The sequence below is a fragment of the Miniopterus schreibersii genome, assembly GCF_964146895.1.
Source record: "Miniopterus schreibersii genome assembly, chromosome: 4".
In the NCBI taxonomy this organism is placed as follows: Eukaryota; Metazoa; Chordata; class Mammalia; order Chiroptera; family Miniopteridae; genus Miniopterus; species Miniopterus schreibersii.
In genome coordinates this window covers 61,903,125-61,929,586 of record NC_138105.1, presented here as the reverse complement: position 1 = coordinate 61,929,586, position 26,462 = coordinate 61,903,125, and the positions used below count along the sequence as shown (strand labels likewise).

Here is a 26,462-nt window from a genome sequence, read left to right as displayed (position 1 = left end):
GCAGATGCAGCAGCAGAGCAGACTGGCGGTTCTATAAATGACTGCTGCATAAAAGTATCCAAACAAAATCTTAACTTTTTAAAAGTTTTGATAGACCTGTGATGTTCATTAATGGAAATTGGGTCACCTTGCAAAGCTAACAGGACAGGAGCAAGGAAACAAAGATCTGAGTGGCATTGGGGATGTTACCTCCCTCTTCAGCCTTCTTTTTAGCCTTTAGTGGTGTGCTACAGTCTAAGGAATAGATCCTTAGTTCTGTTATTAAGAAACACTCCTCAAGATAATGCTTTCCATCTGTACTTTTCAGCAAATCAATACTATCTTTTTCCTCCAGGAAAAAACAACATTTACTTGAACCACCAAACCACAACACAAAGGTGAAAAGATTCAGAGTTAGGAGAGTAGGAAAGAGGTATAAAAGCTTAACTGGGCGGGCTTGGAAGGTAGAGCAGAAGATAAAATAAAATTAAGATGCAGCGCTTCTTTTACCATGTTGCCTTTTATTTAGTGAAAGAGCATGTGCCTCCTCTGCCCACCAAGTGCTTTGAAACTATCAGGAAGACAAGTAATCCATAAAGCTACCATCCTACCTTCTCTTTCCCCCTACTTTTTTTTCATCCACTATTAATAGTCTCTACCTCCCTGTCTCTCCTAAATTTACAGCACTGTCCCATTAATACAAGGAGAAGAAAGGACTATGGACTCCGTTCCTCAGCTACGATATTCCCCTGAGCTTTATTTTGTGCTTTGAACATTTAGGTGTATCTTTTGGGGAGAGGGGCGGGGGATTCCAGGATTGAGATATGTGAAATAGGGAGAGTTGAGGGGAATTTAATAGTAAAGTTCACATTCTTTTTTTTTTGTATAGTACAATGTGAAAGCTTTATCATTGGGGAAGGAGAGATGAGTTTTTAACTCACAATAAGTTCTCTGTTTCCCTCTTGACGGGAAAAACATCTCTCTACCCAACTTAAATTTCATATTAGTTTGTTAGTAAAACCATGAGATTTTATATTCAGAACTCATTGTGAGCATATTGGTTTGTTGATGTTAGACTGATACTGATTTTTCTTTAGGAGACAGGTGGTAGGAAACAGCTCCCTCCACATCTTTGCCTTCTTTCACACGGAAGAGCAGTATTGGCCTCAAATTTTTTTATTCCTAGAATTGTAGAGTTATAGCTGCTTAAAGCTGAAGCTGCCCACAAGAAGAACAATAATACAAGTAAAAAAGAATGGTTTGGAAAATACATAGTGGAGAAATTATTCATTATAGATATTTGAAAAGATGTTCTGCAGGATTTGAGGAAAGGAAGACTTTTTAATAGTGACATTTCCATAGGGCTAGGAGTAAATGTTTGAAGAGTAAGAATTCTTCACTGGCTAGGAAGGAGTTTTAACTGACTGTGTGTTAGAAACGCTTCTCTCTCTTTGGTTTCCAGAGTTTTGTTTTCAGGTTAGTTTTAAAAGATATTCTGCTTTCTTTAGTCCTAAAATAATTTATAATTTGTAAATTGGGCTGGATTTTGATGCCCACCATTTTAATTTTGAACCTAGATGTATTTGTTTTTCCTGTTGTTGTTTCTTAAGTCCTATCACTTAGCATATTGAAAGATTAACTTATTCTAATCAGTAGATGACAAGATGGACTTTAAAAATTAGATTAAAAAATTAGATAAAGAAAGATAGAGAAGAGATACTCTGAGATTAATAGGAATCTAAGCCCTATGAATTAAATATGAAGTTATATAAACTTTCTTTTAGCAACAAGGAGGCAAATTTTGAGAATGAATTTATTTTTTAAAGAGTAGGATGTGGAAAACAAAAGGCCAAAGACCACATGGGTCACATGGGTTTTAGGAAAAGGACCGTAACACTTAAAGCAGTGAGTATGATCTGAGTGTATATTTTGTCTCTCTAACAAGACATTGTCCTTGAGAGAAGAAACTCTGTTAAAGGTAGTCAGTGCTAATTCTTGCAATGCATTCTTAGAAAACAACTCTGAAAGAAGACAAAGATTATTTGCTCCTGTTTCCACTGCAGAGCCACTGTATGTGAGGCAACCTTTCGACGGTATTTCTGAATTGGAAATGCAAAATGTTGTCTACATTTATAGGGTGTCAAAAAAATTAAATCTAAACTGAGAATGATGAAAGGGATCACTTTCTGTACAGAGAGTGTAAATTGGAATTGAATTGCTGAACATAATCTTTTGTTTCAGGACCCTCTTGACAAGCCCTCAGGGCCTGCTTTTGTCATTGTTTCTTCTGGGGATTCAGCCTGCTTTCCTCTTCGCAGTTGCCACCTCCTGTTCTTTGGGCCGGCTTCGCTGCCAGCCTGGGAAGACAGCTTTCCAAGATTATATCCCCTTCCCCTTCATTACTGTGTTTCAGGACAAATACTCATTTTAAGAACTTTTACTTTTTATCATCAAAAGAAAACTAGTAATTGGGGAATATCAGATTCCTGGTGTTATACAGTCATAAAAATTAAAATGTAGGTTTAAATGTATCTAGTAGTTTTTTGTTTTCCGATGGAATGATAATCAAGTAACTTAATCTGAAGTTAGTTTTCTAAATATCTTATATTCCTCTATGGAGAAGTGAATGTGCTTGTTTTCCCACAGGTATGGCATGAATAAATTGTTGCCACTCACTTTTTGCTGGCCCCTGGCCCCTAAAGCTGTTCACTCCAGTTTTGTTAACCCAGTAGGTCCCTTTATTTAGCTGAAATTCTGCAGATTCCTTTTAGTAAAAAATATAATATCAATAAGAACAACTGTTAACCTTTACTTAATGAGTTGCTGAATTTTGATAGTGTCTCTTGGGGTTCAGAATCTTCTCTGTAGCCTGTATGTTTAGAACTTCAACTTACGGCTTTTCCATAGATGACCCTACCTTTGGAAAAATGACTTTTGCTACCTACACTCATATGATCCTGATTAGAAGCAAATATTTCATTATGTTATTGAAGAGTAATTTGAAATATATATCAGAAGTTTTTTATTTTTTATATTTTTATTGATTTCAGAGAGAAGAAGGGAGAAGTAGAGAGACATAGAAATATCAATAATGAGAGAGTCATTGATTGGCTGCCTCCTGCACGCTCTCTAGGGATGGAGCCTGCAAGCTGAGCATGTGCCCTGACTGGGAATTGAACCCTGACCTTCTGGTTCATAGATCAGAGCTCAACCACTGAGCTGGACCAGCCAGAAGGTTTTTTTTATTTAAAAAATGTGTATCTCATTTGATTTAGCTGATAAGTGATATAATTTTTGTCAGTATTGAAAATCAGTTAATTATCTCATATATGCATTTTTATTATTAGTCAAACTGAACATCTTTTCATATGTTGGTTATTTGTATTTTTTTTTAATCCTTACCCGAGGATATTTTTTCCATTGCTTTTCAGAGAGAGTCAGGGGGCGAAGGGGAGAGAGCGAGAAAGAAGAGAGATAGATAGAAACATCAATGTGAGAGAGACACATTGATTGGTTGCCTCCCGCTCACGCACCGACTGGAGCCAGGGATTGAGCCTGCAACTGAGGTACGTACCCTTGGACAGAATCGAACCCTGGACTCTTCAGTCCATGATCCAATGCTCTAACCACTGAGCAAAACCATCTAGGGCAGCTATTTGTATTTCTTTTATAAATCATGTCCTTTTTCCATTTCTCTATTACAAGGTGTTATTCTTTAGCTGCTTTTATTTTTTTATATTCATTTTATGTATTATTTTTGCTAAGCATATAATTATATTCAAATATACTTATGCTCTTTTAAATTATTCTATTTCAGGACAGCATTTCTCAAAACATGACTTATGGAGCACTTATAACAGTACCTGAGATAATTGCTAGAATGTATGTCATTCTACAGAGATTCAGATTTCTTAGACTTAGGGGGGAAAATCTATGAATCTGCTACACATTAAAATTAGAAAACCTCTGATCTGGGCTTTTCTTTAATATTTCTGCTGTTTGTTTTTTTGTCTCACTGTATTAGACTTTTTTCTTCTTTATTTTAAGAATTATAAACCGCAGCCTTGATATATTAAGATTATTGTCCTAGCCTACCCTAACATAATAGATTTTTACAAAAGTATTGATATATGGTAATATGGATGTCGTAGGATATAAAGGAAGCTTATAAGATGGTAGGAAGTTTTACTTCCAAATGAGACAAAAGGAATAATTGAGAAGAAATCAGGTAAAATAGATGGAGTAGGAAAAAGTGTTAAGGAAATGTTTCATCTAGTTTTAAAGACCCAATGAGTTATTGCTTAGTTTCTTCCACAAGTTTTATATGGTAGTCTTCTTTGAACCATAAATTTGAAACCCATTACTTTTTGAAAAAATAGATTTATCCAGTGAAATATTTGAAATTCGTATCATTATATAGGGAGCAATGTTCCCTTTATTTTTTTTTAGTTGCAAGCAGATGAATATGCTATATAAGCAATAAACTACAAAGACTGAACTTATATGGATGTTTTAATACTGTAACCAAGGAAAGCTTTCAGTAGTTATTTGAGACATATTTAATGATATGCGTAATTGTTACTGTGTTGCATGGTCATTAAGCTTAAATACAAACGACTGTTTAATATCAGTTTTCTATAGCCAGACTTCACATTTCTGGGGCCAACTTGAAGGAGGAAAAAAAAATATGGCAGGCCAAGAAGCTTTTACAAAGATTTCTGATTTAGAGATTTTAGTATAGAGAAATTAGGCGTTTGGGGCAGGGAGTGCTCATAACTTTAGTGTTACTAATTCTAGAGGCCACAGACTTCCCTTTTTTCTTCCACTACTCAAAACCATCTACTAGAGGGAGAAATTCGGAAGATTTGGCCATTCCTTTACTTTCTCCAAGTAGTTTTTTCTGCCTAGTAACTAAAGGTTGGGATGCAGAGGTTCCTATCATTGATAGCGCACAAAGGACAGTTTCTTGCCCTGCTTAAGCCAGACCAATTCTAGGTCTCAAGGTCTAAGCTGTCATGAGCTTTAGTGTTTAAGTTGCCTAATTAACTTTGGTCTCTGAGAATTTCTGAACCTGATTTTCTCATGTTTTTCCAAACGAGGCTCTCTACAACCAACATTTCTATCTAATGCATGTGAAACAAAATGAAATAAAACCAAATTTAACATCCATCACTAAACCAAATGAAAGTATTATAACTTAGAATATGCTTTTTTCCTACCAGACCTGCTTTCCAATCCATCCACACCCTACCATCCCCAAATTAGATAAATATTTTTGCCCCTAGAAAAGTAGAGGCAAATCAAAAGATTCTAAAGCTTAGTGGAAACTAACTGGGAATCATTCCTATTCCTGCTTTGACTTTCTAGGGATAATTTCTGTACTCTGCAGCCTGGCTGTGTAATGAAACATCTCTTATCAAGTATTTCTGCATCTGTGTGTGGCACTAAATTTTTGTGCTATCTAAAAAGATATGCAATGTTGGGAAAATTTCCTGATATTACTTTCAGAGCCTTCTATTTGCCAGTTCAGTATAGGTTGAAGAAGGTAGCCTTTGTATGAACTGTAATTCAGTTGAAAAAAAAAACCCTACCTAGTGTTTGATGCTGCTTTATCAGTTATAGAATACTTTTACATACCTTACTGCTTAATTCACATCTAGATCATCCTTGTTAGAGAGACAGTATTTTTAGGAAAAAAATTCTGAGTTCAGAGAAGTTAAGTGATATGTTTCCATCTACTAAGAGGCTTGAACCCATGTCTTTTTTTTTTTTTTTAATTCTCACCTGAGGATATGTTTTTATTGATTCTTAAAGAGAGGGGGAAGGGGAGAGAGAGAGGAAAACATCGATGTGAGAGAGAAACATCAATAGATTGCCTCCCATACACACCCCGACCAGGGACTGAACCCACAACCTTTTCGTGTACGGGACAATGCTTTAAACAACTGAGCTACCCAGCCAGGGCTGAATCCATTTTTGTTTTATTTATATTTCATCTCTTTCAGATACCTCCTACTAATCAATTAATGTAAACATGCACTATTAATGATTAAAACACATGTAACAGCCGGCTGGCGTTGCGCAGCAGTTGAGCATCGACCCATGATCCAGGCCATTGCAGGTTCAATTCCCAGTCAGGGCACATGCCTGGGTTGCGGGCTCAATCCCCAGTCAGGCCTGCAGGAGGCAGCAGATCAATGACTCTCTTATTGATGTTTCTATCTCTCTCCCTCTCCCTTCCTCTCTGAGATCAATAAAGATATATTTTAAAAAAAAGTAATAAATTTTAAATTCAGTAGCTTAGATTATAAGTATGGCAGCTATTTAGATAAAATTTAGGACAACAGCATGAAATTTTTTTCAAAATGGGTCAGTTTCAGCTTGTAAATGAAAATTGCTATCAATATAGACAAATTAAACCATATGTTATATAAACAACTGAGAGAAGAAAAATTGCCTCTAAATGCTTTTAAATTTTTTTCAATTATAGTTGACATTTAATATTATTTTGTATTTTAAATGATGTTTAAGGATTGTTTTAGTATATAGCGTAAATGATAAGGTAGAAAAACTATACTATATCTTTATGAAATACCTATGTATTTTATCTATTTGGGCAGTATGATATCTCTCATCAAATGTTGCTTATTTTTCTTTCTGATAGTTTATTATAGTATAAAAATTCAACTATTTTGTATATTGATTTTCTGTCCTACAGCATTATTGAGCTCATCAAAGATTTTGTATCAAGTCCACAATATTTTGAGAGGAAATGACTAATTTATTCCATTTTTAAAACTACTTTTCAGATTTTTCAGTCAAAGGAAGAAATAGCTCTTCTCCTAAGATGGAATCTGTTGTTTGGGAATGTGGTTGATCAACTTGATATGTTGGCCAAATGTGCCCTATGTAATAAAATGAAAAGAAGAGACAACATGATGTCATTTTCCCGTATTGTGAAACCAAAAACAAATGCCTTTTGTGAGACCAAGCTAACAAACCTCTGACGGTGCAGAGTATTTAACTGTTTGAAGAACTTAATAGTAAGATATAGAAGAAGTACTTCTTCAAGCTGAGACCTGCAGGTGTACAAAGATAAATACATATTGAACAGGCCTCATCATCCAAATCTCATTCAGATCCAAGAAGGATGGCTATGAGTTGGATCGTCTTCTATCTTTGGCCGTTCACTATGTTTGTGGGACATATAGGTGGGCACAGTTTGTTTTCTTGTGAACCTATTACCTTGAGAATGTGCCAAGATTTGCCTTATAATACTACCTTCATGCCTAATCTTCTGAATCATTATGACCAGCAGACAGCAGCTTTAGCAATGGAGGTAAGACTTAATCTATTCTTTGACATATCTTAGAAAATGATTCTTATATTACTCTGTTAACTAATCTAATGAATGTATTTGATAAACAACGGGAAGAATATGTTGTTTTAAACTACATCTTGTACATTAAAAAGCTCTGTATTTAGGTTCAAACTAATAGTATGAAGAATTGATGTTTGGGGAATGTTACTTATTTTTTAGACACACTTTTATAAAGAAATTTGAAACATTGGAACATGGGAGATAATAGCCATTTAGAAGTTTAAAATTGCCCAAGTTATGATTACATCTTTTCTGTTATTTAGCTGATAATAAAATTTTAGATAAAGAGCAGAATATCCATATTATAGTCATTAAGTATTGATAGTAATGTGATTTTGAAAAATGAGTTCTTTTGTTCAGCCTTTAGGCTGGTGGTTTACAGTATTTGAATTTTCTAAAATGCTTAAAATGATTTCCTGGCCTTACCATGTTTATATCAGTGAGTGAGTGAGTGAGTGAGTGTGTGTGTGTGTGTGTGTGATGAACAATCACTCTGAAGCAACAAAAAAGTTTGTTGTGTGAATTATGTTCTTGACTCCTCAAGATTTTATGAAAATTTACTTGAGTTTTTCTAATGGTAATTTTTAGGGACTTATAATGATTTTACTTTAGAAACTATGACAAATTAATGGATATAGTTAATAATAGGTTTTAATTAAGTATGTATGTGTTTCTATATACTGGTTTTAGAATTGTGAACAAGGCAATGTTTGCCAGATAGAAACAAGGAGACAGTAAATGGTGGCAATAAGGAGCATAGGTTTTGAATTTGGACAGACCTGGCTTTGAATTCTAGCTCTCTCATTTTCTAGCTATATTACTTTGAGCAGGTTATGTGAACTTTTCTTATTATAGTTTATTTGCTTGTAAAATGGAGTTAATAATCATACAAGCTTTTGTAAGATACAAAATAAAAACACATGTATAAAGTACTTGGCACATGGTAAGTACTCTAAAAGTGATAGCCTTTACCATTTACCCATTTTCTCATATTGTGGCTATATAATACATATATAATTTACAGATAATGTTTTGTACTTTAGTCTTTAGTCCATTGTTACAGTGCCTTCAGCAAGTTGAAGCCTACATGTTTTGGAATTCTTCATTTTATAATAAAATTCAAAGGTTCATTACTTCCAAATAGATTAACATAAATCTGTCTGGGAAAATTTGTAGAAAGATTATTATTCATAGGTTTTGAAATTTGGAGGCATCTTATATATTCTAAATACTTGAAGATGTTACAGAGGTTGAACAAAGCATTTTCTGCTGTTCCTCTGACTACACAAGGTCTAACTAGTAAAGAGAGATTTGATATAGATTGACAGATTAGGATATATGAAAATAGGTATTGGTTTAATACAGTAATTTGGTTCCAGGCATGGTAGTCCCTGCTGTGCATTAAAGCCATCAGTTTTCTCACAAAAATAAATTGAAGTAGGAGGACCCTTGTTTCTAGTATCACTACAAGTTAGTATAACACCTCAGAAAGCAAATAGAGTGGAAAGAAGCAAGTCATAAAGATACTTGTACTGATTTGGGTTCACCTTTTGGTTGTGCCATGTAACTAAGACTTTGGTCTTAAGTCATTTAACATCCCTGAGTCTTAGTTTCTTCATTTGTGAAAAGACATTAACGAAAATATCTCGAAGGGCTGTTAGGATTAAATGAGAGATTTATAAATTAGATAGTACATTTCATGGAACACAATAGATGACCCACAAGTGTTGATTTTATTCCAAATTCCATTTCTAAATAGTCTGACAGAGAAAGTACTGGAAAGATGACGATGTGTTCTAAAGTGAACTTGTAGGCTCATGGAACATTCATAATGATGGCATGTTAAGCTGTCACTACCTTCTTCTCAAGTAGGCCCTTGTAGTCTAGATATTTTACTAGCAATGAGGTTGTCTCAGTTTGAAATTCACATATTCTAGGGACAGCACCTAAGTGGGTAATGCTTTCTAAGAGAAGGCTCTAGTGATTTGAAGTAATTAATATTGGGATAGTTGCTTGTAGCATGGCTGTCATATCAGGATAGTGCTGCTACACTGACAGAGTCATCTGACAGTTTGAGAGTGTAAAGTTTTTGTAATAGTAAAAGACTTGGATATTCAGCAAAGAATGCAACATACTTCCAGAGGGAAGTAAGGATTCTTGGGTCCTTACAGGGGCTTGTAAATGCTGATAACACCCTTCATCCAGGAACTTTGGATACATGCCTGCCAGCTTTTACCAGGAGCAAGTAATTGGAGCAGGTAATCCCAGTACATTCTTGAGTGTTCACTGTGGGACTTGGATTTAAAGGTGATTTCCTAGGTGTAACATCTTTCAGCAGCCTGCCTGTTTTATTCCTGTTCTGATGTTTGGTGAGTCAAAATAAGTGTTTGCAATAGAATAGTAAATGGCGGTAAGCTAAGAATGTACAGATGAGAGAAAGTGCAGGATCTGGATTATCCCAAATTTGATTATTCACGATCAACATGTTGGGTATTCTTTCATTGTACATAGAGGATTTCCAGTCTGTGTGTTCATTAAAATTGGGAAATGTTTAAATAATAGGGTATTAATTTATTAAGTTGGAAAAGAAGGTCCTTGCTGGTATATTTATTTCTCTACCCTACCTTCCAGAGCATGCACATCTATACACAGACATACACACACACTAAATATTTATAACTTCTTAACTTGATGTCTTTCTTTTCTCCTTGAGCATCAGTGGCTTTTGATAGAAAAAAAAATTCTCATTCCTGAATTTCTCAAACCATTTTGAGCTGTCCACCTTGCTAAGTAAATTTTTGGAAGCTGTATAGCATGGACAACAAATTGTCAGTAACTGTCTATACCAACCCAGATGTTATCAGGTATTTGTGACTTTAATGGTAATAAAAAGAGGTCTGAGTAGCCTTTTCTCCCATACTGAATAATTAAATTGACTAGGAAGGAAACAGTTTAGTGGAAAAAGCACTAGAATGGGGTGAGAAGACTTGTTTTCTGCTACTAACTAGTTTTGTGACTTTGTGCTGTTTTCCTCTAGGAAGTGAAGTTATCCTGTCCATTTTACAAGTTATTGTTGAGATAAAATGATATAGTAATATGTATATTAAAGACCTTTAAAAAGTTTAAGCGCTGTGTTGAATGCAGAGCATTAGTCTTTGTTGCCTGTCACCCTAATCTCTTTGATTGCTTGTCTACTCCTCTATAAACTAAACCTCTATAGGAAAATTATAGGAAAAACTCCTGGGATGGTTTGTGTTTGCTTCCATTTCTTGTTTCCTTTTGTCATTCTCAGTAAAGATTTTCTATAGCATGGGAATTTGGCAGTGGGATAGTTCTAGTGGGAACACAGAGCCTAAAAGCCTGCCTGAGCATCCTTGGTATCCTTTGTGGTTCATTAAGAATAAAGAATGTCTGGCCCTGCCAGGCATGGCTCCATGGTTGAGCATAGACCTAGGATCCAGGAGATCGTGGTTCGATTTCCAGTCAGGGCACATGCCCGGGTTGTGGGCTCGATCCCCAGTTGCAGGAGTCAGCCAATCAATGACTACTCTTTCATCATTGATGTTTGTATCTCTCTCTTTCTCCCGTCCTCTCTCTGAAATCAGTAAAGATATATTTAAAAAAATAATAATAACAAAGCATGTGTGAACCAGTCTCCCAGTTATCCAAACTCAAATTTTAGCTTTTTATTTCTCTAATTTTTTAATATGGAAAATTTCAGTTATATAGAAATATAGATAGAATAATGTAATGAATGCCATATACCCATTATCCAGCTTTAAAAATTATCAATTTATAGCTATTCTTGTTTCATTTATGACCTCACACCCAACTAGGTTACTTTGAAGCAAATCATAAGCACTATAATTTCATCCATGAATATTTCAATATGTATATATATAGTAAGGACTCTTTGAAAGTATATAAGCACCATATCTTTATCACTTCCTTTATCACTTCCATAATACCAAATCACTCTGGGCACTTCACAGTTTTTTTTATAGTTGACTTTTCAAATCAGGGTTCATGCATTGCATTCAATTGAAATGTCTTTTAAAGTCTCTTTTAATTTATAGTTTCTCCTTCCCTTTCCCCTTTCCAATTTTTCTTGTAATATGTTTGCCTTGTAGAATTTCCCATAGTTCTTCAGTTTGCTGATTGCATCCCTGTGGTGGTTATTTACTATGTTCCTCTGTCTCCTCTTATGATTTTTTTTTGGCGGAGTGTGGGGGAGAACACTTCATAGACATATAATATCTAGTCATTCTGTAATTTTAGCACCATCGAAGATGATTTCCTAGATCAATAATTAAAAAAAAAAATCTTTATTAATATCAGAGAGAGGAAGGGAGAGGGAGAAACATAAATGATGAGAGAGTCATTGATCCGCTGCCTCCTGCAGGCCCCCCTCCCCACCCCCCACCCCCCGAGGATCGAGCCTGCAACCCAGGCATGTGCCCTGACAGGGAATTGAACAGCGATCTCCTGGATCCTAGGTCGATGCTCAACCACTGAGCCACGCCTGGCTGGACTAGATCAGTAATTTTATTAGGGGTTTGCAAAATGGTGATATTCTTATCTATTATCATCATTTCTCAGCTGGAATACTCTATAAACTGAAGCGTCCTCTCTTTGACTACTAGACTGCTGAATTTTATGTACAGTTTGTATGAGAAAGACAGGCAAATACCTGATCATTCTTCTTTGTTAGTTTTTAGGATAAGTTGATTCCCAAGCAATCTCCAAAGGTGACCAGTGAGGTCTTTTTTTATAACGTATCATTATGAACTCATGGATTTTTAACATATTTGATGTGTTTCAATCCATTGCAGTTATTATTGGGGCTCAATCTGTTCCATCTTTGGTAGTGGGATCCTCTTCAAGGAAGTTCCTGAGTGTTTTTTACAGTACTCTAGTGGTTTCTAATAGCTTCCTTGCTTTCTGGTATGATCCAAGTCTATTTCATAAAATTCTGCCTCAAATCTTTGTTAATAAACAAACTTTAAGTAAATTTAATAACCTAGTTGGTTTTATTAAATGATTCATGACTAGGACAGCATCTTATCTAGCAAGCAGAGAGATATTCCCAGGGGTTATACAAGATGGAAGCCTTTTATAGTAAGGAGGGCAGGGCAAGGAAGTTATCAGCAAGGAATAATGAAAGTTCGTTGGAGGAAAGTAAGAATTTATAGGTGATTATGGCTTCTCATTGGTTCAGCAGCAGTGTTTCCATTGGCTGGCTAATTGCTGGGCAAGAAGAAAACCTTTCTCCTGCTGGAATAGTAAAGTAGATGTACTTCCTGTGCAAGTACCCGTTTCCAGTTGGTTGGGGCCTGTAACTGAATTAATTGACGCTGTAACTGAGTCCTCCTGTTTGGAGTAATTGGCAATGAGTAATAACAGCTTGAGAGTTCCCTCTAACAGGTCTTCCCAGCTCCAATTTTAATTGAAGTTTCCTTTATTAATTTTCACACCTTGAATCATTGTTTATCTAGGGGGCACTGATTTCTTTTAGTTGGAAATGATATTTAGAGACCACTATCTGCGTGCTAAGCCTCTTGATACTAGGTTGATCATTTTTAGGCCTTTTCATGGACAGAACTAGGAAATACTTTTTTTTTTTTTTTAAAGAAGTACATTATAAGCTTATACTGATACTTCCTATTCAAATAATATTGCAGAGTTTTTATTTAAATTTTATTTTTGTTTTTTATACTGAAGCTTTATTATAGACATACACTATAATTTCAGAATAATTGCAGTATCATTACCAACAATATGATTACTGAAAGCAATTTAAGATTTTTTTTGTACTTCCTTTTGTGCTTAAGGATATCTTTCAACAATGATGTATAGTCAAATACTGTGTTTTAAAGTTACTTAAATACTTCTTTCTGGTTAAACTCAATACACAGGTTCATATGTTCCATTTTGAGGAATGACTTAAATTTTTTTTTGGTTTGACGTATTTTATAGTTATGTTTTAAAATTTTATATATAGAGCCCTAGCCGGGTTTGGCTTAGTAGTTAGAGCATCGGCCTGTTGACTGAAGGGTCCTGGGTTCAATTCCAGCCCAGGGCATGTACCTCGGTTGCAGGCTCAGTCCCTGGCCCTGGTCAGGATGTGTGTGAGAGGCAACCAGTCGATGTGTGTGTCTCTCTCTCTTCCCCCTTCCACTCTCTCTGAAAAGCAGTGGAAAAAATATCCTCAGTGAGGATTAAAAAACCCCCACAAAAACAAACCAAAACAAAAAAACTTTATATATAGAACAAGGTACATTCAGAGAAGTCCAGTTTCTGGCCCTCTCACCTCCACCATGTTACTGTTTCACCTTAAAGGTAGTCATTTAAAAAATGTTTTTTGTTTATACTTCTACTAAAAAATTGTAAATATAACATTTATATAAAATGTTTTTATAATATTTGTCTATATATATTCTTTCACCTTTCTTTGATATAGTGTCATAATGTTTGTTTTCACTACATTTTTTGTTGTTAATCCTCACCTGAGGATATTTTTTCCATTGCTTTTTCAGAGAGAGAGGAGTGGGAGTGATGGCAGGAGCTGGAGAGAGAGATAGAGAAACATTGTTGTGAGAGAGACACATCGATTGGTTGCCTCCCGCATGTGTCCGACAAGGGCCGGGATCAAACCTGCAACTCAGGTTCGATTCTTGACCTGAAATTGAACCTGTGACTGTTTGGTGCACAGGCCGATGCTCTAACCATTGAGACACACCAGCCAGGGCACACTACCTTACTTCTTTCACTTACCAATATATCCTAGATACTCCATAGTAATACTTACAGATATTACTCAAAAAATATTTTGTAATTGTGGCAAAATATGCATGACATAAAATTTACCATTTCAACCTTTTTTAAGTGTATAGTTCAGTGGCATTAAGTGCATTCACTGTTAATGTATTCATCACCAATAAATATCCTTCTCCGGTACTTTTTCATTTTCCAAAACTGAAACTCTGTACCCATTAAACAATAACCCTCCATTCTTCTGTCCTCCAAGTACCTGGCTACCACCATTCTTTCTTTCTGAATTTGACTGCTCTAGGTACCTCATATAAGTGGAATCATACAATAGTAATCTTTTTGTGACTGGCTTATTTCACTTAGCATAATGTCTTCAAGGGTCATCCATGTAGCATCTGTCAAAATTTTCTTTCTTTTTAAGTCTGAATAATACTCCATTGTATGTATCTACCACACGTTTAGTTTATCCATTCATCTGTGGGACACTTGGGTTGCTTGTGCCTTTTGGCTATTGTAAATAATGCTACTATGAACATGGGTATACAAGTATCTGTTCCAATGTCTGCTTTCAATTTTTGGGAGTGTATACCCAAAAGTGAAATTGCTGGATCATATGATAATTTTAGGGGGAACCACCATACTGTTTCCCATAGCTGCTGCTCCATTTTACATACCTACCAGCAGTGCAAAGGATTCTAGTTTCTCCACATCCTCACGAACACTTGTTGTTGTTTTTTTCTGAACAATAGTTACCCTTATGGGTGTGAGGTTGTCCTTGATTTTTAAAATTCAGTTCCTACTGAAGGGTTATTTGCTGCTTTTTTGCTATTGAAAGCAGAGCCATCCTATTCATTTTTGTATACCCTGAACCTAATAGTACCTCACACACAGTAACTGCTAATATATGTTTAAATGAATTAATGAACTTTATAAACTGTGAATTCTATAAGAGGTGGTAGTATTCATGGTTATGGTTATGATGCTATACCTAACCACTTAATCTCCTGGGGTGGTAAATAGTAGTGTGCTTGGTGAGGATGGTGGTAATAGTAATCCTAACACCAAGGATACCACTTACCACTTATTGCTAGTGTGAACTAGTGTTTCGCTTTGTCCCCCCACCCCTTTTTTTGGTCTTTATTTTTAACATATGTGTTTGCACTTGTAAGTGGTGTAATTAAGCTAAAGAGTAAAACAACCAAATTTTACCATCTCTAGACCTTTCATGTTCCTTCTGCCTTAACACTCTCTTTTCCATCTTTGCCTGTCAAAATTCTGAGTTGTACTTAATACATTAATAAGTAGGAAAAAAATAGGGGTAGTAACAAAACATTTTGTATGGTATCATCCTGCCTTGGTTGAACACAGAAGTATGTATGTTCATGTAGAAAAAGTGATCTGAAAGGCTTTTCCCCAAGGATAGCAGTGGTTGTTCCTGAATTAGTACAGTTTATTCATGTCTTCTGTATTCTTCATTTAATGTATTTTTCTGATTTTCTGTAAGAAACCCTGTGCTTTTAAAAAATTTTATGTTATTTAATGTATCTTTATTGATTTCAGAGAGAGAAAGGGGGAGAGAGAGATAGAAACATCAATGATGAGAGTCATTGATTGGCTGCCTCATGCACACCCCCTGCCAGGGGTTGAACCCACAACCCAGGCATGTGCCCTGACTGGGAATTGAACCAGGATCTCCTGGATCATAGATTGATGCTCAACCACTGAGCCATGCCGGCCAGGCTACTTTGTGCTTTTAAAGTAATAAAATTAGTACAGAAACTTTATTTTTAAAAACTCAACAGTCTTTTTTGGTTTAGCTCCCAGTTGCAGTGCTTAAGACTCAGTATTTATTACATGTATTTTGATTGAATGACTGAAACTTAAGGAAGAACTTGGTAAATGCCATAAAGGCATAAAGTGCTTAGGAAATTCAAAAGAGAAGCTCTTATATGGAAGGCATCAGTTGCAGATGATATGTGAATTGGCCTTTGAAAGACATTTTTTTGTTGTTGCTGTTGTTTTTTTAGGGAATGGCATAATATACGCTTATGTACCAATAATTACTAACATTTTGTGGATAGTCTTTTTGGAAACGAAATTTCTTTGATTATATTCTTGAAATTCATGACTTAGAATACATGCATTATACAGCAGATTTACTCTTACTGTCTTTTGTTTAGGTTAATAATGTGTTTTTTTCCCCAACCAAACAACAATTTAGTGAGGTGGCTTGAGAAGCCTATTGTGTGACGGAGAAACCAGCCAAAATTAAGACGCTTCTGAACTGAAAAATGTACACACGGGTAGTGGATAATTAATTGCATTTAGTTATTTCTGACTTTAGGGGGAAACCAGCAGCTTTTAAAAATTTTAATTGATTTTCTTGTGCGGCAATTCACTTTAAAAGAATACCTTTTAAGTGAAAATTTGTTTTCATTTAAGTTAAGTGTGGTGGAATTTTGTTTGTCAAGTTTCATCTTTTGAGACGGACCATAATTAACAACTATTTATGACATTGGAAATATTAAAGTTTACTTCCTAAAGGAAAGTCAAATTTTATAGACTGCTTTGGGGACTCCCCTTTGACTTAAAAAAGATAAATATATTCCTGTGACAGTGGCATATTTCTGCAAACCAATCACTAAAAGACTATTGGAAAGCATATAATATGCTATTATGAGACATTTAAAATTATTAAAATTTGTAAAAGAAAAGGAAATCTATTGGGATTAAAGGTGTTTTACACACCTAGATTTTTTTTTTTATACAAAGTAATTATTAAAGTTTTGGACCTTTTCTCATTAGGAATGTTGTTACCAAAAAAAGGAGAGAGGTTTAAAAGGTATATTTAATCACTTAAAATTATTCTAAACTGTTGTTTTTTAATTTGTTTTTCTAATTTGGATCTGAAATAGAATGAATACCATTTTTTAATTTTCAAGGCCATTCCACATTTGGCTTCACACTTAATGAATTTAGTCATAATATTCCCAAACCCAGTAGGATACTATTTCTATGGTTACCAGACCCTTTGTAAAGTGACTAAGATTGGAATTCTGATTCTCATGAGTCAAATTTTGGCCTTTGACTCTGTCCCTTTCTCACACCCTTTGCTAAGCTTCGGCTGTTGCTATGCTTGAAGGCTTGTCAGCTAGCAGGTTCCTATGGTAACAGGAATGGAAATTTGAAAGAAGAAAGAGATTGGGAGCACAAAGGCTTGGTTGATTTGAATTTGAACAAAGAATGGAAGGTTCTATGTTGTGTACCTTTGTTGTGGAAACCAGAAATTTAATTTTAGAAAGTTACTTTTCAGTTTGTAAACTTCCTATACCTGGTTTTAATTTAGTGAACAAAAGTATTACTGTTTAAGGAATTACTCAATAAGAATCTTAAAATTTAATCAGCTAAAGATCCTTTTTCTACTTCATAGTGCTTTAATAGTATTGCTTATTTTATATATTTGTTTCCAACTTTACAGTATTCGAGCTACCTTATTTAATTTTTATTTAGCTGAGGTTAAAATTTGTTAGGGTTAAGGTCAAGGAAATTTGCTTATTTGAAAAATATTAATATTTTTGTTTTTATATAATGGCTTCGTTGAGGTTAATTTGTGTATAATAAACTGCACCCATTTGAAGTGTTTAATTCAAAGAGTTTTGAGAGATGTATGTACCCATGAAACCATCACCGCAATCAAGATATAGAGCATTTCCATCATCTCAAAATCCTCTTTGTGTCCCTTTGTAGTCCACACCCTGTTGACTCCTTGCTCCAAGCCACAACAGATCTGTGTTCTGTCACTATGGATTACTTTCATTTTCTAGACTTTTATATAAATGTAGTCATACAGTATCTACTTTTTTCTGTCTGATTTCTCTCACCTTGGATAATGATTTTGAGATTCATCCATGTTTTGTTTTGCTTTTTAAAACATTATTTCCATTGACTTTTCTTTCTCACTTGGCATTTGAGAACAGGGACTTTAGCAGATTTCCTCATGCCCATCAAGTAGGCCTTCTACAACTCTATTATAATTTGTAACTCTTCAGTAATCCCCTTTAAAGCTATCATTTACTGGGGTCTGTATGCTATTTTATGTATTATTATTTGTGTTATAAGGCTGTTTTAAACTTTTACTAAAGTTTAGAGAGGTTGTGTAGAACAGATTGATTAAGCTCAAGGACTTTGGATAAGAATGCCAAGGTTTGACCCTTGGCTCTTTGTGGCTATGTTGATCTTGGACAAATTAACTTTCTATGCTTTATTTCCTTCACATGTATTATAAAGTGGGATTAATAATCATAGTACCTAGTTTATGAGATTGTTGAGAGGGTTAATGAGATAATGTGTGTAAGGCACTTAGAACACTGCCTAGCCTATAGTGACTGTCAGTAAATGCTAGCTGAGATATAGCACAAGGTACCTGTAGCTAATATGTGACAGAAGCATAAACTTGTAGCTTTAGACTCAGTGCAAGCAGTGCAAAATGTCACTCAAATCAATTTTATAATTCATGATGGAGCTCACAGATGGAGGTTTTACTAACAGAGTAACTAACATAACAATATTGGATTGGTTGATATTTTATGTATTACTTAGTACCAAGCAAGATTGAGACTTGCTTAAGACATACATATACATATGTGTATGTGTGTGTGTACGTGTATGTATGTATATATGTATGTACAGACATCATCAGCATGTGACTATAATACATTTTTTTAACTTTTAATTTTAAAATAATTATAGACTCACAGGACATTACAAAAATAGCACAGGAGATTATCTGGTAATTCTGTATTTAACTTCTTGAGGAATCTCCAAACTCTTTTCCATAGCGGTTGCCCCATTTTACATAAACAATGTATAAGAGTTTCAATTTCTCCACAGCCTTTCAACACCTGTTATTATTATTTTCTTAATTATAGCTGTCCTACTGGGTGTGATATGGTAGCTCATTGTACTTCTCATTTTTACATTTCCCTAATGATTAATGGTGTTGAGCATCTTTTTATGTGCTTATTGGTTATTGCATAACTTCTTAAGAGAAATATCTGTTCAAGTTTTTGGCCTATTTAAAAAAATTGGGTTGTTTGTCTTTTTGTTGAGTTATAGGAGTTTATATATTCTGGATACTAGACCCGTATCAGATACCTCATTTACAAATATTTTCTTCCATTCTTAGGTTTGTCTGTTCAGTCTCATGTGTACTAAAGTGCCCTTTAATACACAAAACTTTTGATTTTGATGGAGTACAATTTATCTCTTTTTTCTTTTGTGTTTTTGGTGTCTCATCTAAGAAATCATTGCCAAATCCAAGGTTGTGAAGATTTACTTCAGTGTTTTCTTCTACAAGTTTCATAGATTTTGCTCTTATATTTAGGCTTTTGATGCATTTAGAGTTAAGTTTTGTAAATGGTGTAAAGCACAAGGGTCCAACTGTATTCTTTTGCTTGTGAAATTTTGTCTGTAGCCTAGCAAGACCACCAAAGCTCTAATGGCTTCTCAGTTTCCTAGCATCTGCCTAGGCAAATTTGATTCTCAGCTTCTTGCCTTATGCCCAGATTTAAAAAATGCCTCCTTCGAAATAGGGCTGCACAAATCAGGCCACCTCACCATGCTTCCCTGCTCTCTGGATTCTTGGTCTCTCTAGTTCTTTTCCTTCAACAGTTCTCCAATCGCTTTAAAAAGGTATTTTAAAACTTTTTTTCTGTATTTTAAAGTTTTTCTTGATGGAAACATTGGTTTAACACAAACTACTACTTCATACCTGGAAGTAATAGTAACATATAGTTTATTGCCACAAACAGTTTGTTGTATACTGGTTATCACATCCATTATACAGTTAACTTCTTTGACTTTGGTTTCTTTAAGTGACTCTTGCTTTTCTTGCATTGTGTATAGGAGATCTCTAGAAAATATATATCGGTGTAGAAATAAATTGATTTTTACTCAATAGGCATGGTGGTGAGAATATTTCTTATCAATTCAAAATCAGCAATGACTCAAACTATTATGTAAACAAGTGAAGAAATATATTTGATAGTCAGAAGCCCAGATGTACACTTCTTGGGATATTTGATCTGTTCCTGTGGTTATAATAATGATTTTAGTATGGTTTTATGTTTGGAGCCACTGTTTTTTTCTTTTTGTTTTCTTAATATCAACTTACAGTGTTAGCTCTGTTTACATCAGGTGATTTCAGAGTTTAAATAACTGTTTTGTTTTTTTTTTAATTTTTAACGTAACAATATGAGAAAAGGTGAGAGATCTTCCCTGCTTCTCACCCTCAAAATAACTATTAGTAAAACTACTCTCCCTCCCCTCCCCTTATCTTTCCCTTTTTGTCCTCTCTCCTTTTGATACATGTTAATTGACGAAAATACAGAAATACTTAAAAGGAAGAATATTAAAATCTTTTATAATCTCATCACCAAGTAGTAATTATTCTTTTGAGCATTTGGCAGATATCTTTTGTGGTTTTTCTTTGTAAAATGGATCATATTGTTATTAGCAGTTCTCAGCCTTGTCTTTTCATTAATATCACCTGTAACAATTAAAATATACATATAGATTCTGAGGTACATCTCAGATTTAACCAAATCAGAATTTGTAGGGGTAGGGCTAAGAGGGTTTATTTAATAAAACAAAAATCCTTCTTCAAAAAATTTTAATAACCTTCAGAAAAATTTTAAAACACAAAAATGAATAATGCATTATTGTATATAGAAAACTTTGATTTATATACAACTCTTTCTCTAATGATTCAATTTTAACTTTTTCCTAGCCATTCCACCCTATGGTGAATCTGGATTGTTCTCGGGATTTCCGGCCATTTCTTTGTGCACTCTATGCTCCTATTTGTATGGAATATGGACGTGTCACACTTCCCTGTCGTAGGCTGTGTCAGCGGGCTTACAGCGAGTGTTCAAAGCTTATGGAGATGTTTGGTGTTCCTTGGCCTGAAGATATGGAATGCAGTAGGTGCGAAAATCATATATTTTCATAGATCATTACTTGTGTTGCAGTATATTTAAAAAGTACTTGTCTTCTATCAGTTTTTTAAAACTTTTTTAAAGTACATATATTAGTCTTAATTTTGAACAGCAGTTTCATGGCCTCAGAATTACTCATTACCTTAGAAATTTGGAAGCACTAAATAAAAAGGTAGAAAAAGAGAGACATTATTTTGAAGAAATTTTTTGAAGAATTAAATTAAGGAAAACATAAGACATTCAGTTAATTTTTTCCCCCTTATTTTTTTTTTTCTGGTTATAAAAGTAATGCCATTTATGAAAATTAGAAAATACAGAGAAGAAAAATCATTTGTTCTGTCATCGTTAAATACCTTTAATGATTATTCTATAGGACTTAAATATCTTCATGATTTAAGTGTGTTAATGACTAAAGTAGTTCTGTTTTTCTGTCATATATTAATATACCCAACCTAGAAAATATCAGATGCTTTTCTAATCATTTCCAATATATAGATTGTAAGCATTTCCTAAAGGTTAGAGGATGTTTACTAGACAGTCTTATAGATTTGTATCAGAGAATATTATTATTAGTAGTAATGTATACAGTAGTAATACTGTATTTCTTAGGTAAAACTTTGTGCCTTTTTGTATTCTGAAATGTTTCAAGACTAAAGAATAATAAGAAGAGTATGTACGTACCTTTTATTTTCCTGCTTTATCCAATCTTAACATTTTGCAATATTTGCTTCTGATTTTTTCTTTTTAAAAAATAAAACAATACAGATGAAGTTGAAAATTTCTTCCTTGGAACAGACAAATCTTGACAGTGAACAGAGCTTATGTATTTTTTTCTTTGTGCTTAACACGATAGGGAACAGTTTAAAAAGTTTTATTTCTACTTCAAGATGCAGAAAAGTCAAACTGTACAAACTATAGACACAGAGATAGAATTAATTACTGGAGGGATAATAATGGCTTTACAATTTAAAATTAGATGTACCCGGCCAGGCATGGCTCAGCGGTTGAGCATCGACCTAGGATCCAGGTGATCGGGGTTCGATTCCCAGTCAGGGCACATGGCCAGGTTGTGGGCTCCATCCCCAGTCGGGGGCGTGCAGGAGGCAGCTGGTCAATGACTCTCTCATCACTGATGTTTCTATCTCTCTCCCTCTCCCTTCCTCTCTCTGAAATCAATAAATATATATATTTTAAAAATTAATAAAATTAAATGCTTGCCTCTATCAGTAATAAAAGGATAAAAATCGTGACATTGAGAGAAGAGGAAAAACGAAAAAAGCATACATTTTACTAGAATGGGAGGGCAAGCTCATGGGTGTACTAATAATAAAAAAGGAAATTAATGTTTTCTTTCTTAAAATAGGAAAAAAGAAAAATGAAATGGTACCTGTCTTGATTTCATTACCTTCTTTCTTCCCCAGAGATGAAGTAATCATTATATTAAATTTGTTGTTAATCATTTCTGTATTTGTTTTTATACTCTTACTACATATATATGTAGCAATAAACAACATAAAATTCTTTTACATGTACCTATGTTTGTATCTTTAGGTTTGGTTCATTCCCTTTAATTGCTATATAATGACCAGTTGTATTAATATCCTGTAGTTATTTAGCCATCTCCTAGGGATGGTCGTTTGGTTTATTTCCAGGCTTTTGCTATTATAAGCAACACTGCAATGAACATTCTTTTCTCTTTCGTGTTTAAAATTTTGTTTATCATCTTATAATAGCCCTTAGTGGTAGGTAAAAAGTAGGTGTTCTTACTCTCATTTGAGAGATGGAAATTTTAAGAAATAAAACACATTAATTTCTTGTAGTCAATTCACTGACATTTTGCTTTCTTATCCACTCTTTTCTCAAACACCTGATAATGTTTATAGTCCCTCTTTAGAAGTCTGTAAATGTCTTGGTATTTATAACAACAGTTATGAATTGACTGGGCCAGAATCCTATTTTATGTTTCTTGTATCTAGCTCTCATTGTTTAGTGGTTTTATTATGTTAATAGCTTACATACAAGCATAGAAATCTCATAACCTTTGTTTCTTTCTTTGTTTTGCTATGATTAAATCTATTTTATGTCCTCTCTATTGCCTGGGATTGCCTAACTTGGAAATCTTAAATTCTGGCAAGCTGGTCTTTCATAACAACTTTCCATTCTTTTATGTCTCTCATATTTTTGCCCCTACTGTACTCATCTTTGCTTCATGGACACCCCCAGACTTTTGGGGATTTTCCTTCTTTCCAATAGACCCCTTCCTGATCTTACTACTTATTTCCTTACTTTGCTTAAGCTTTGTGGTCCATCATTTGAAATAACACTTTTGCTAGCAGTTTTAATATATTCCTTCCACTGTACTTGTTCAAATACCCAACTGGGTTGATTCAACCAATTTTTTATAAATTACCTATGCTATTATTTAATGATTCTAACCATAGCAATTCTGTTTGCTGTTTGTCTTTGGTCAACAGGGAAATTTGTTCTTTCTTCTTAGCACCTATGCCAAACCTATAGTACTCATTTCACATCTGCATTTCGCTTTTATTCTATATTTGACCCTTATTCCCCTCAACCTCAGCCCATTCTCCTTTCCTGAAAATCAGTTAGGCCATCATATGTGAACCGTGTGGTCTGCTACATCTCAGACTAGCCCTTCCCAGTTTTCTTTCTTGGATCTTCTTCCTCTTTCTGACCCTTAAATATTGGTGCTTCTCAGAGTTCTGTTCCTGTTCTCTTTAATTCTACATGCTTTCCCTAGGTAATATCATCTTATTGATTTAACCTTTCATTCGTATACTGATGGTTCCTAAATCTAAATCTGTATCCTTGACATCTTCCTATCAAGTTCCAAATCTGTATAACCAGAGCCATTGGAAAATCCTAGCCTGAATTTGTCTCAGATACCTCAATTTCAACATGTCTAAAATTTATTCTATTCCTAGAACATTTTTTTATTCCCTAGAAGTCATCTTCCTCCTTCACTGACCTTAGCTTCCACATTGAATTAGTTATAAATCCCATTGCTTTGTCTTAATTTCATAGTTGTCACATTCTCACTGCCTTATATGGTTTTAATTTTGGCTCAACTGGTGTTATCTATCCCCATTTTGGCCCAGTTCATTCTGTCTTCCACACTGCTCCTGGTAGTCATCTTTCTAATTACTTGGGTTAGGGCTATATGAATATATTTATTAACAGTCATTAATTTAATAAATATTAATTGGATGTGTTCTGTGTGCTGTGTACTATTCTATGTTGAAGATGAGCAGTAAACAAAACATCTCTTTTATGGAGCTAAAATTCTAGTGGTGGGAGATAAATAGATAATGTCAGATGATTACAAATGCTATTAAGAAAGAGTAGAATTAGGTGATAGTGATACAATACAGGGAAGTAGAAGGACGCTGTTTTCTGTGGAGGCATTGGGGAAGGCCTTTTTGGTAAGGAGGCATTGGAACCAGGGACCTAAGTAAAATGAGAGAACAAATAATACAGATATCTAGGGAAGGACAGCCGAGGCAGAGGAAACAGAGGAGCAAGTTCAAAGGTTCTGAAGTGGAAGCATGCTTGGTATATTCAGAGAACAACAAGGAGACCAAAGGAGCTGGAGCCAAGTGAGTGAGGGAAAATGGAAAGATTATATAAGATCAGAAAAGTACTGGGGATGGAGGGAGTTTTGTTGCTCTAGTATGGAATTTGGATTTGACTGAGTGAGAAGGGAAGCCATTAGAGGATTTTGAGCTGAAGAAACATGACCATGAGCACAGGAGTGACTGCTGTGGAAGAAATCAATTGGAAGCCACTCCCAGAAGTCCAGGGAGAGGCACTGGTGTCTCAGACTGGGGGGCAGCAGTGGAGAAAAAGAGAAGTGGTCAGATTCTGGATGTATAACAAAGTAGAATGACAGGATTTGCTGGTAGATTCTGAGGTGTAAATGAGAGAGAAGGGACTTCAAAGATGACTCCAAGGCTTTTGACTCAGGCAACTAGAAGAATGGAATTATCACTTATGGAGATGGAGAAATCTAAGGAGTAGAAATCAAGAGTTTGGTTTTGGAAGGGTTAAAGAGTGAAGGGCATGTTTTTGTTGAATTGGCAGTTGGATATATACAAATACATCCGTAAAAATACGTAGTACTACTTTGCATGGTTTTAAATTTTGTCATTGTTTAAATATACATCCATACACAGAAACATACATATATAATTCTGCAACATGCTTACCTCTCCAACCTCATCTCTTGTCACAAGTCACACACACCTCATGCTCCAGCAATACTAAACACACTTTGTTCAAACCTCTATGCTTTTGCTCGAATTTCTTACTAAAATACTGTTTGGCATACTTCCAATACTGGCAAATATTGATTCCAAAATCTTGTGTTAAAGGACTTACTCTCTGAAGTCTTTTATAACCTCTTCCCCTAAAATTATTAATCCTTCTCTATATCATTTTATACTTTATATAGATTTTGATTGCTTCATGTATCACACTGCTGTATTTTGTGTTATCTTTTCAAGTATGTGTTTCCTTTTAGACTGAAGGGTAGAGATCCTGTTCTTTTGTCTATTTATGTTAAACTCCTACCATACTGCAAGATACTAATAAATGCCTGAATGCAGTAAGTTTCTGTCTTTTGGTTTGTAATCCCAAGCCCTGTGAAGAAAATAGTTTGTATTGAAAAAAAAAGATTAGTCTGCTACAGGATAAGGTTATGCATGCATTTGGCAAACAATATCAGTGATAGTGCCTTGGAAACTATTGGATGCATATAAACTAGTAAACAGTTAGTGGGAGTCTGAAGGCTTAGAAACTGCTACTGGCAAGAAAACTGAAGATGCAGGAAGTTCATGAGAATGGTACCCTTAGTCATGTAGGTATGTCTGCAGTACAACCCTATTTTCTTTGTCCTGCGGTTATGACACTTTTTGAAGTCTGTGGATCTGGGCAATTCTTAAAATGCAGATTTCTTGGGCCCTAACAGGTAAAGTGAAATATGATTTATGGTGGTGGGGACCAAGAATTTACTTTTTATAAGGACCTTAAGTTTTCTCATGTACTTCAAAGTTTGAGGATAACTAAATTAGAGAATGCAGTGGGTTTGAGAGAAATTAGGGATGGTAGGAATGAACTAGTTGATTTCAGAGACTTTAGAAGGCCTTTAATTAACCAATATGATAAGCAGAGAATGACTGAAAACGGAAAGAAAAAAACCTAAAAACCAAGCCACTTACAAGGATTTTTAATGCTAATCTATCTCAGAATACCTTGGGCCATGCATTTAGGGAATATTTTTAACTTTTATGTTTAAGTAAGTTCTGTTTGAGTCTAGC

At 34.7% G+C, this 26,462-nt stretch overlaps 1 protein-coding gene across 2 annotated transcripts in view; it reads left to right on the top strand.

The window, feature by feature from the left end:
* The window catches only part of FZD3 (frizzled class receptor 3), a 67,280-nt gene that overhangs the window by 1,146 nt on the left and 39,672 nt on the right, over positions 1–26,462 (top strand). Inside the window, exons 2-3 of one of the 2 annotated variants that reach the window (XM_081134630.1) lie at positions 6,789–7,318; positions 20,919–21,115. In XM_081134630.1, the coding sequence (XP_080990756.1) occupies positions 7,130–7,318; positions 20,919–21,115 (386 nt within the window). In that variant the 5' untranslated portion in view covers positions 6,789–7,129. Of the gene's footprint in view, positions 1–6,788; positions 7,319–20,918; positions 21,116–26,462 lie in introns of those variants that run through there. The other variant, XM_081134631.1, reaches the window with a different exon arrangement.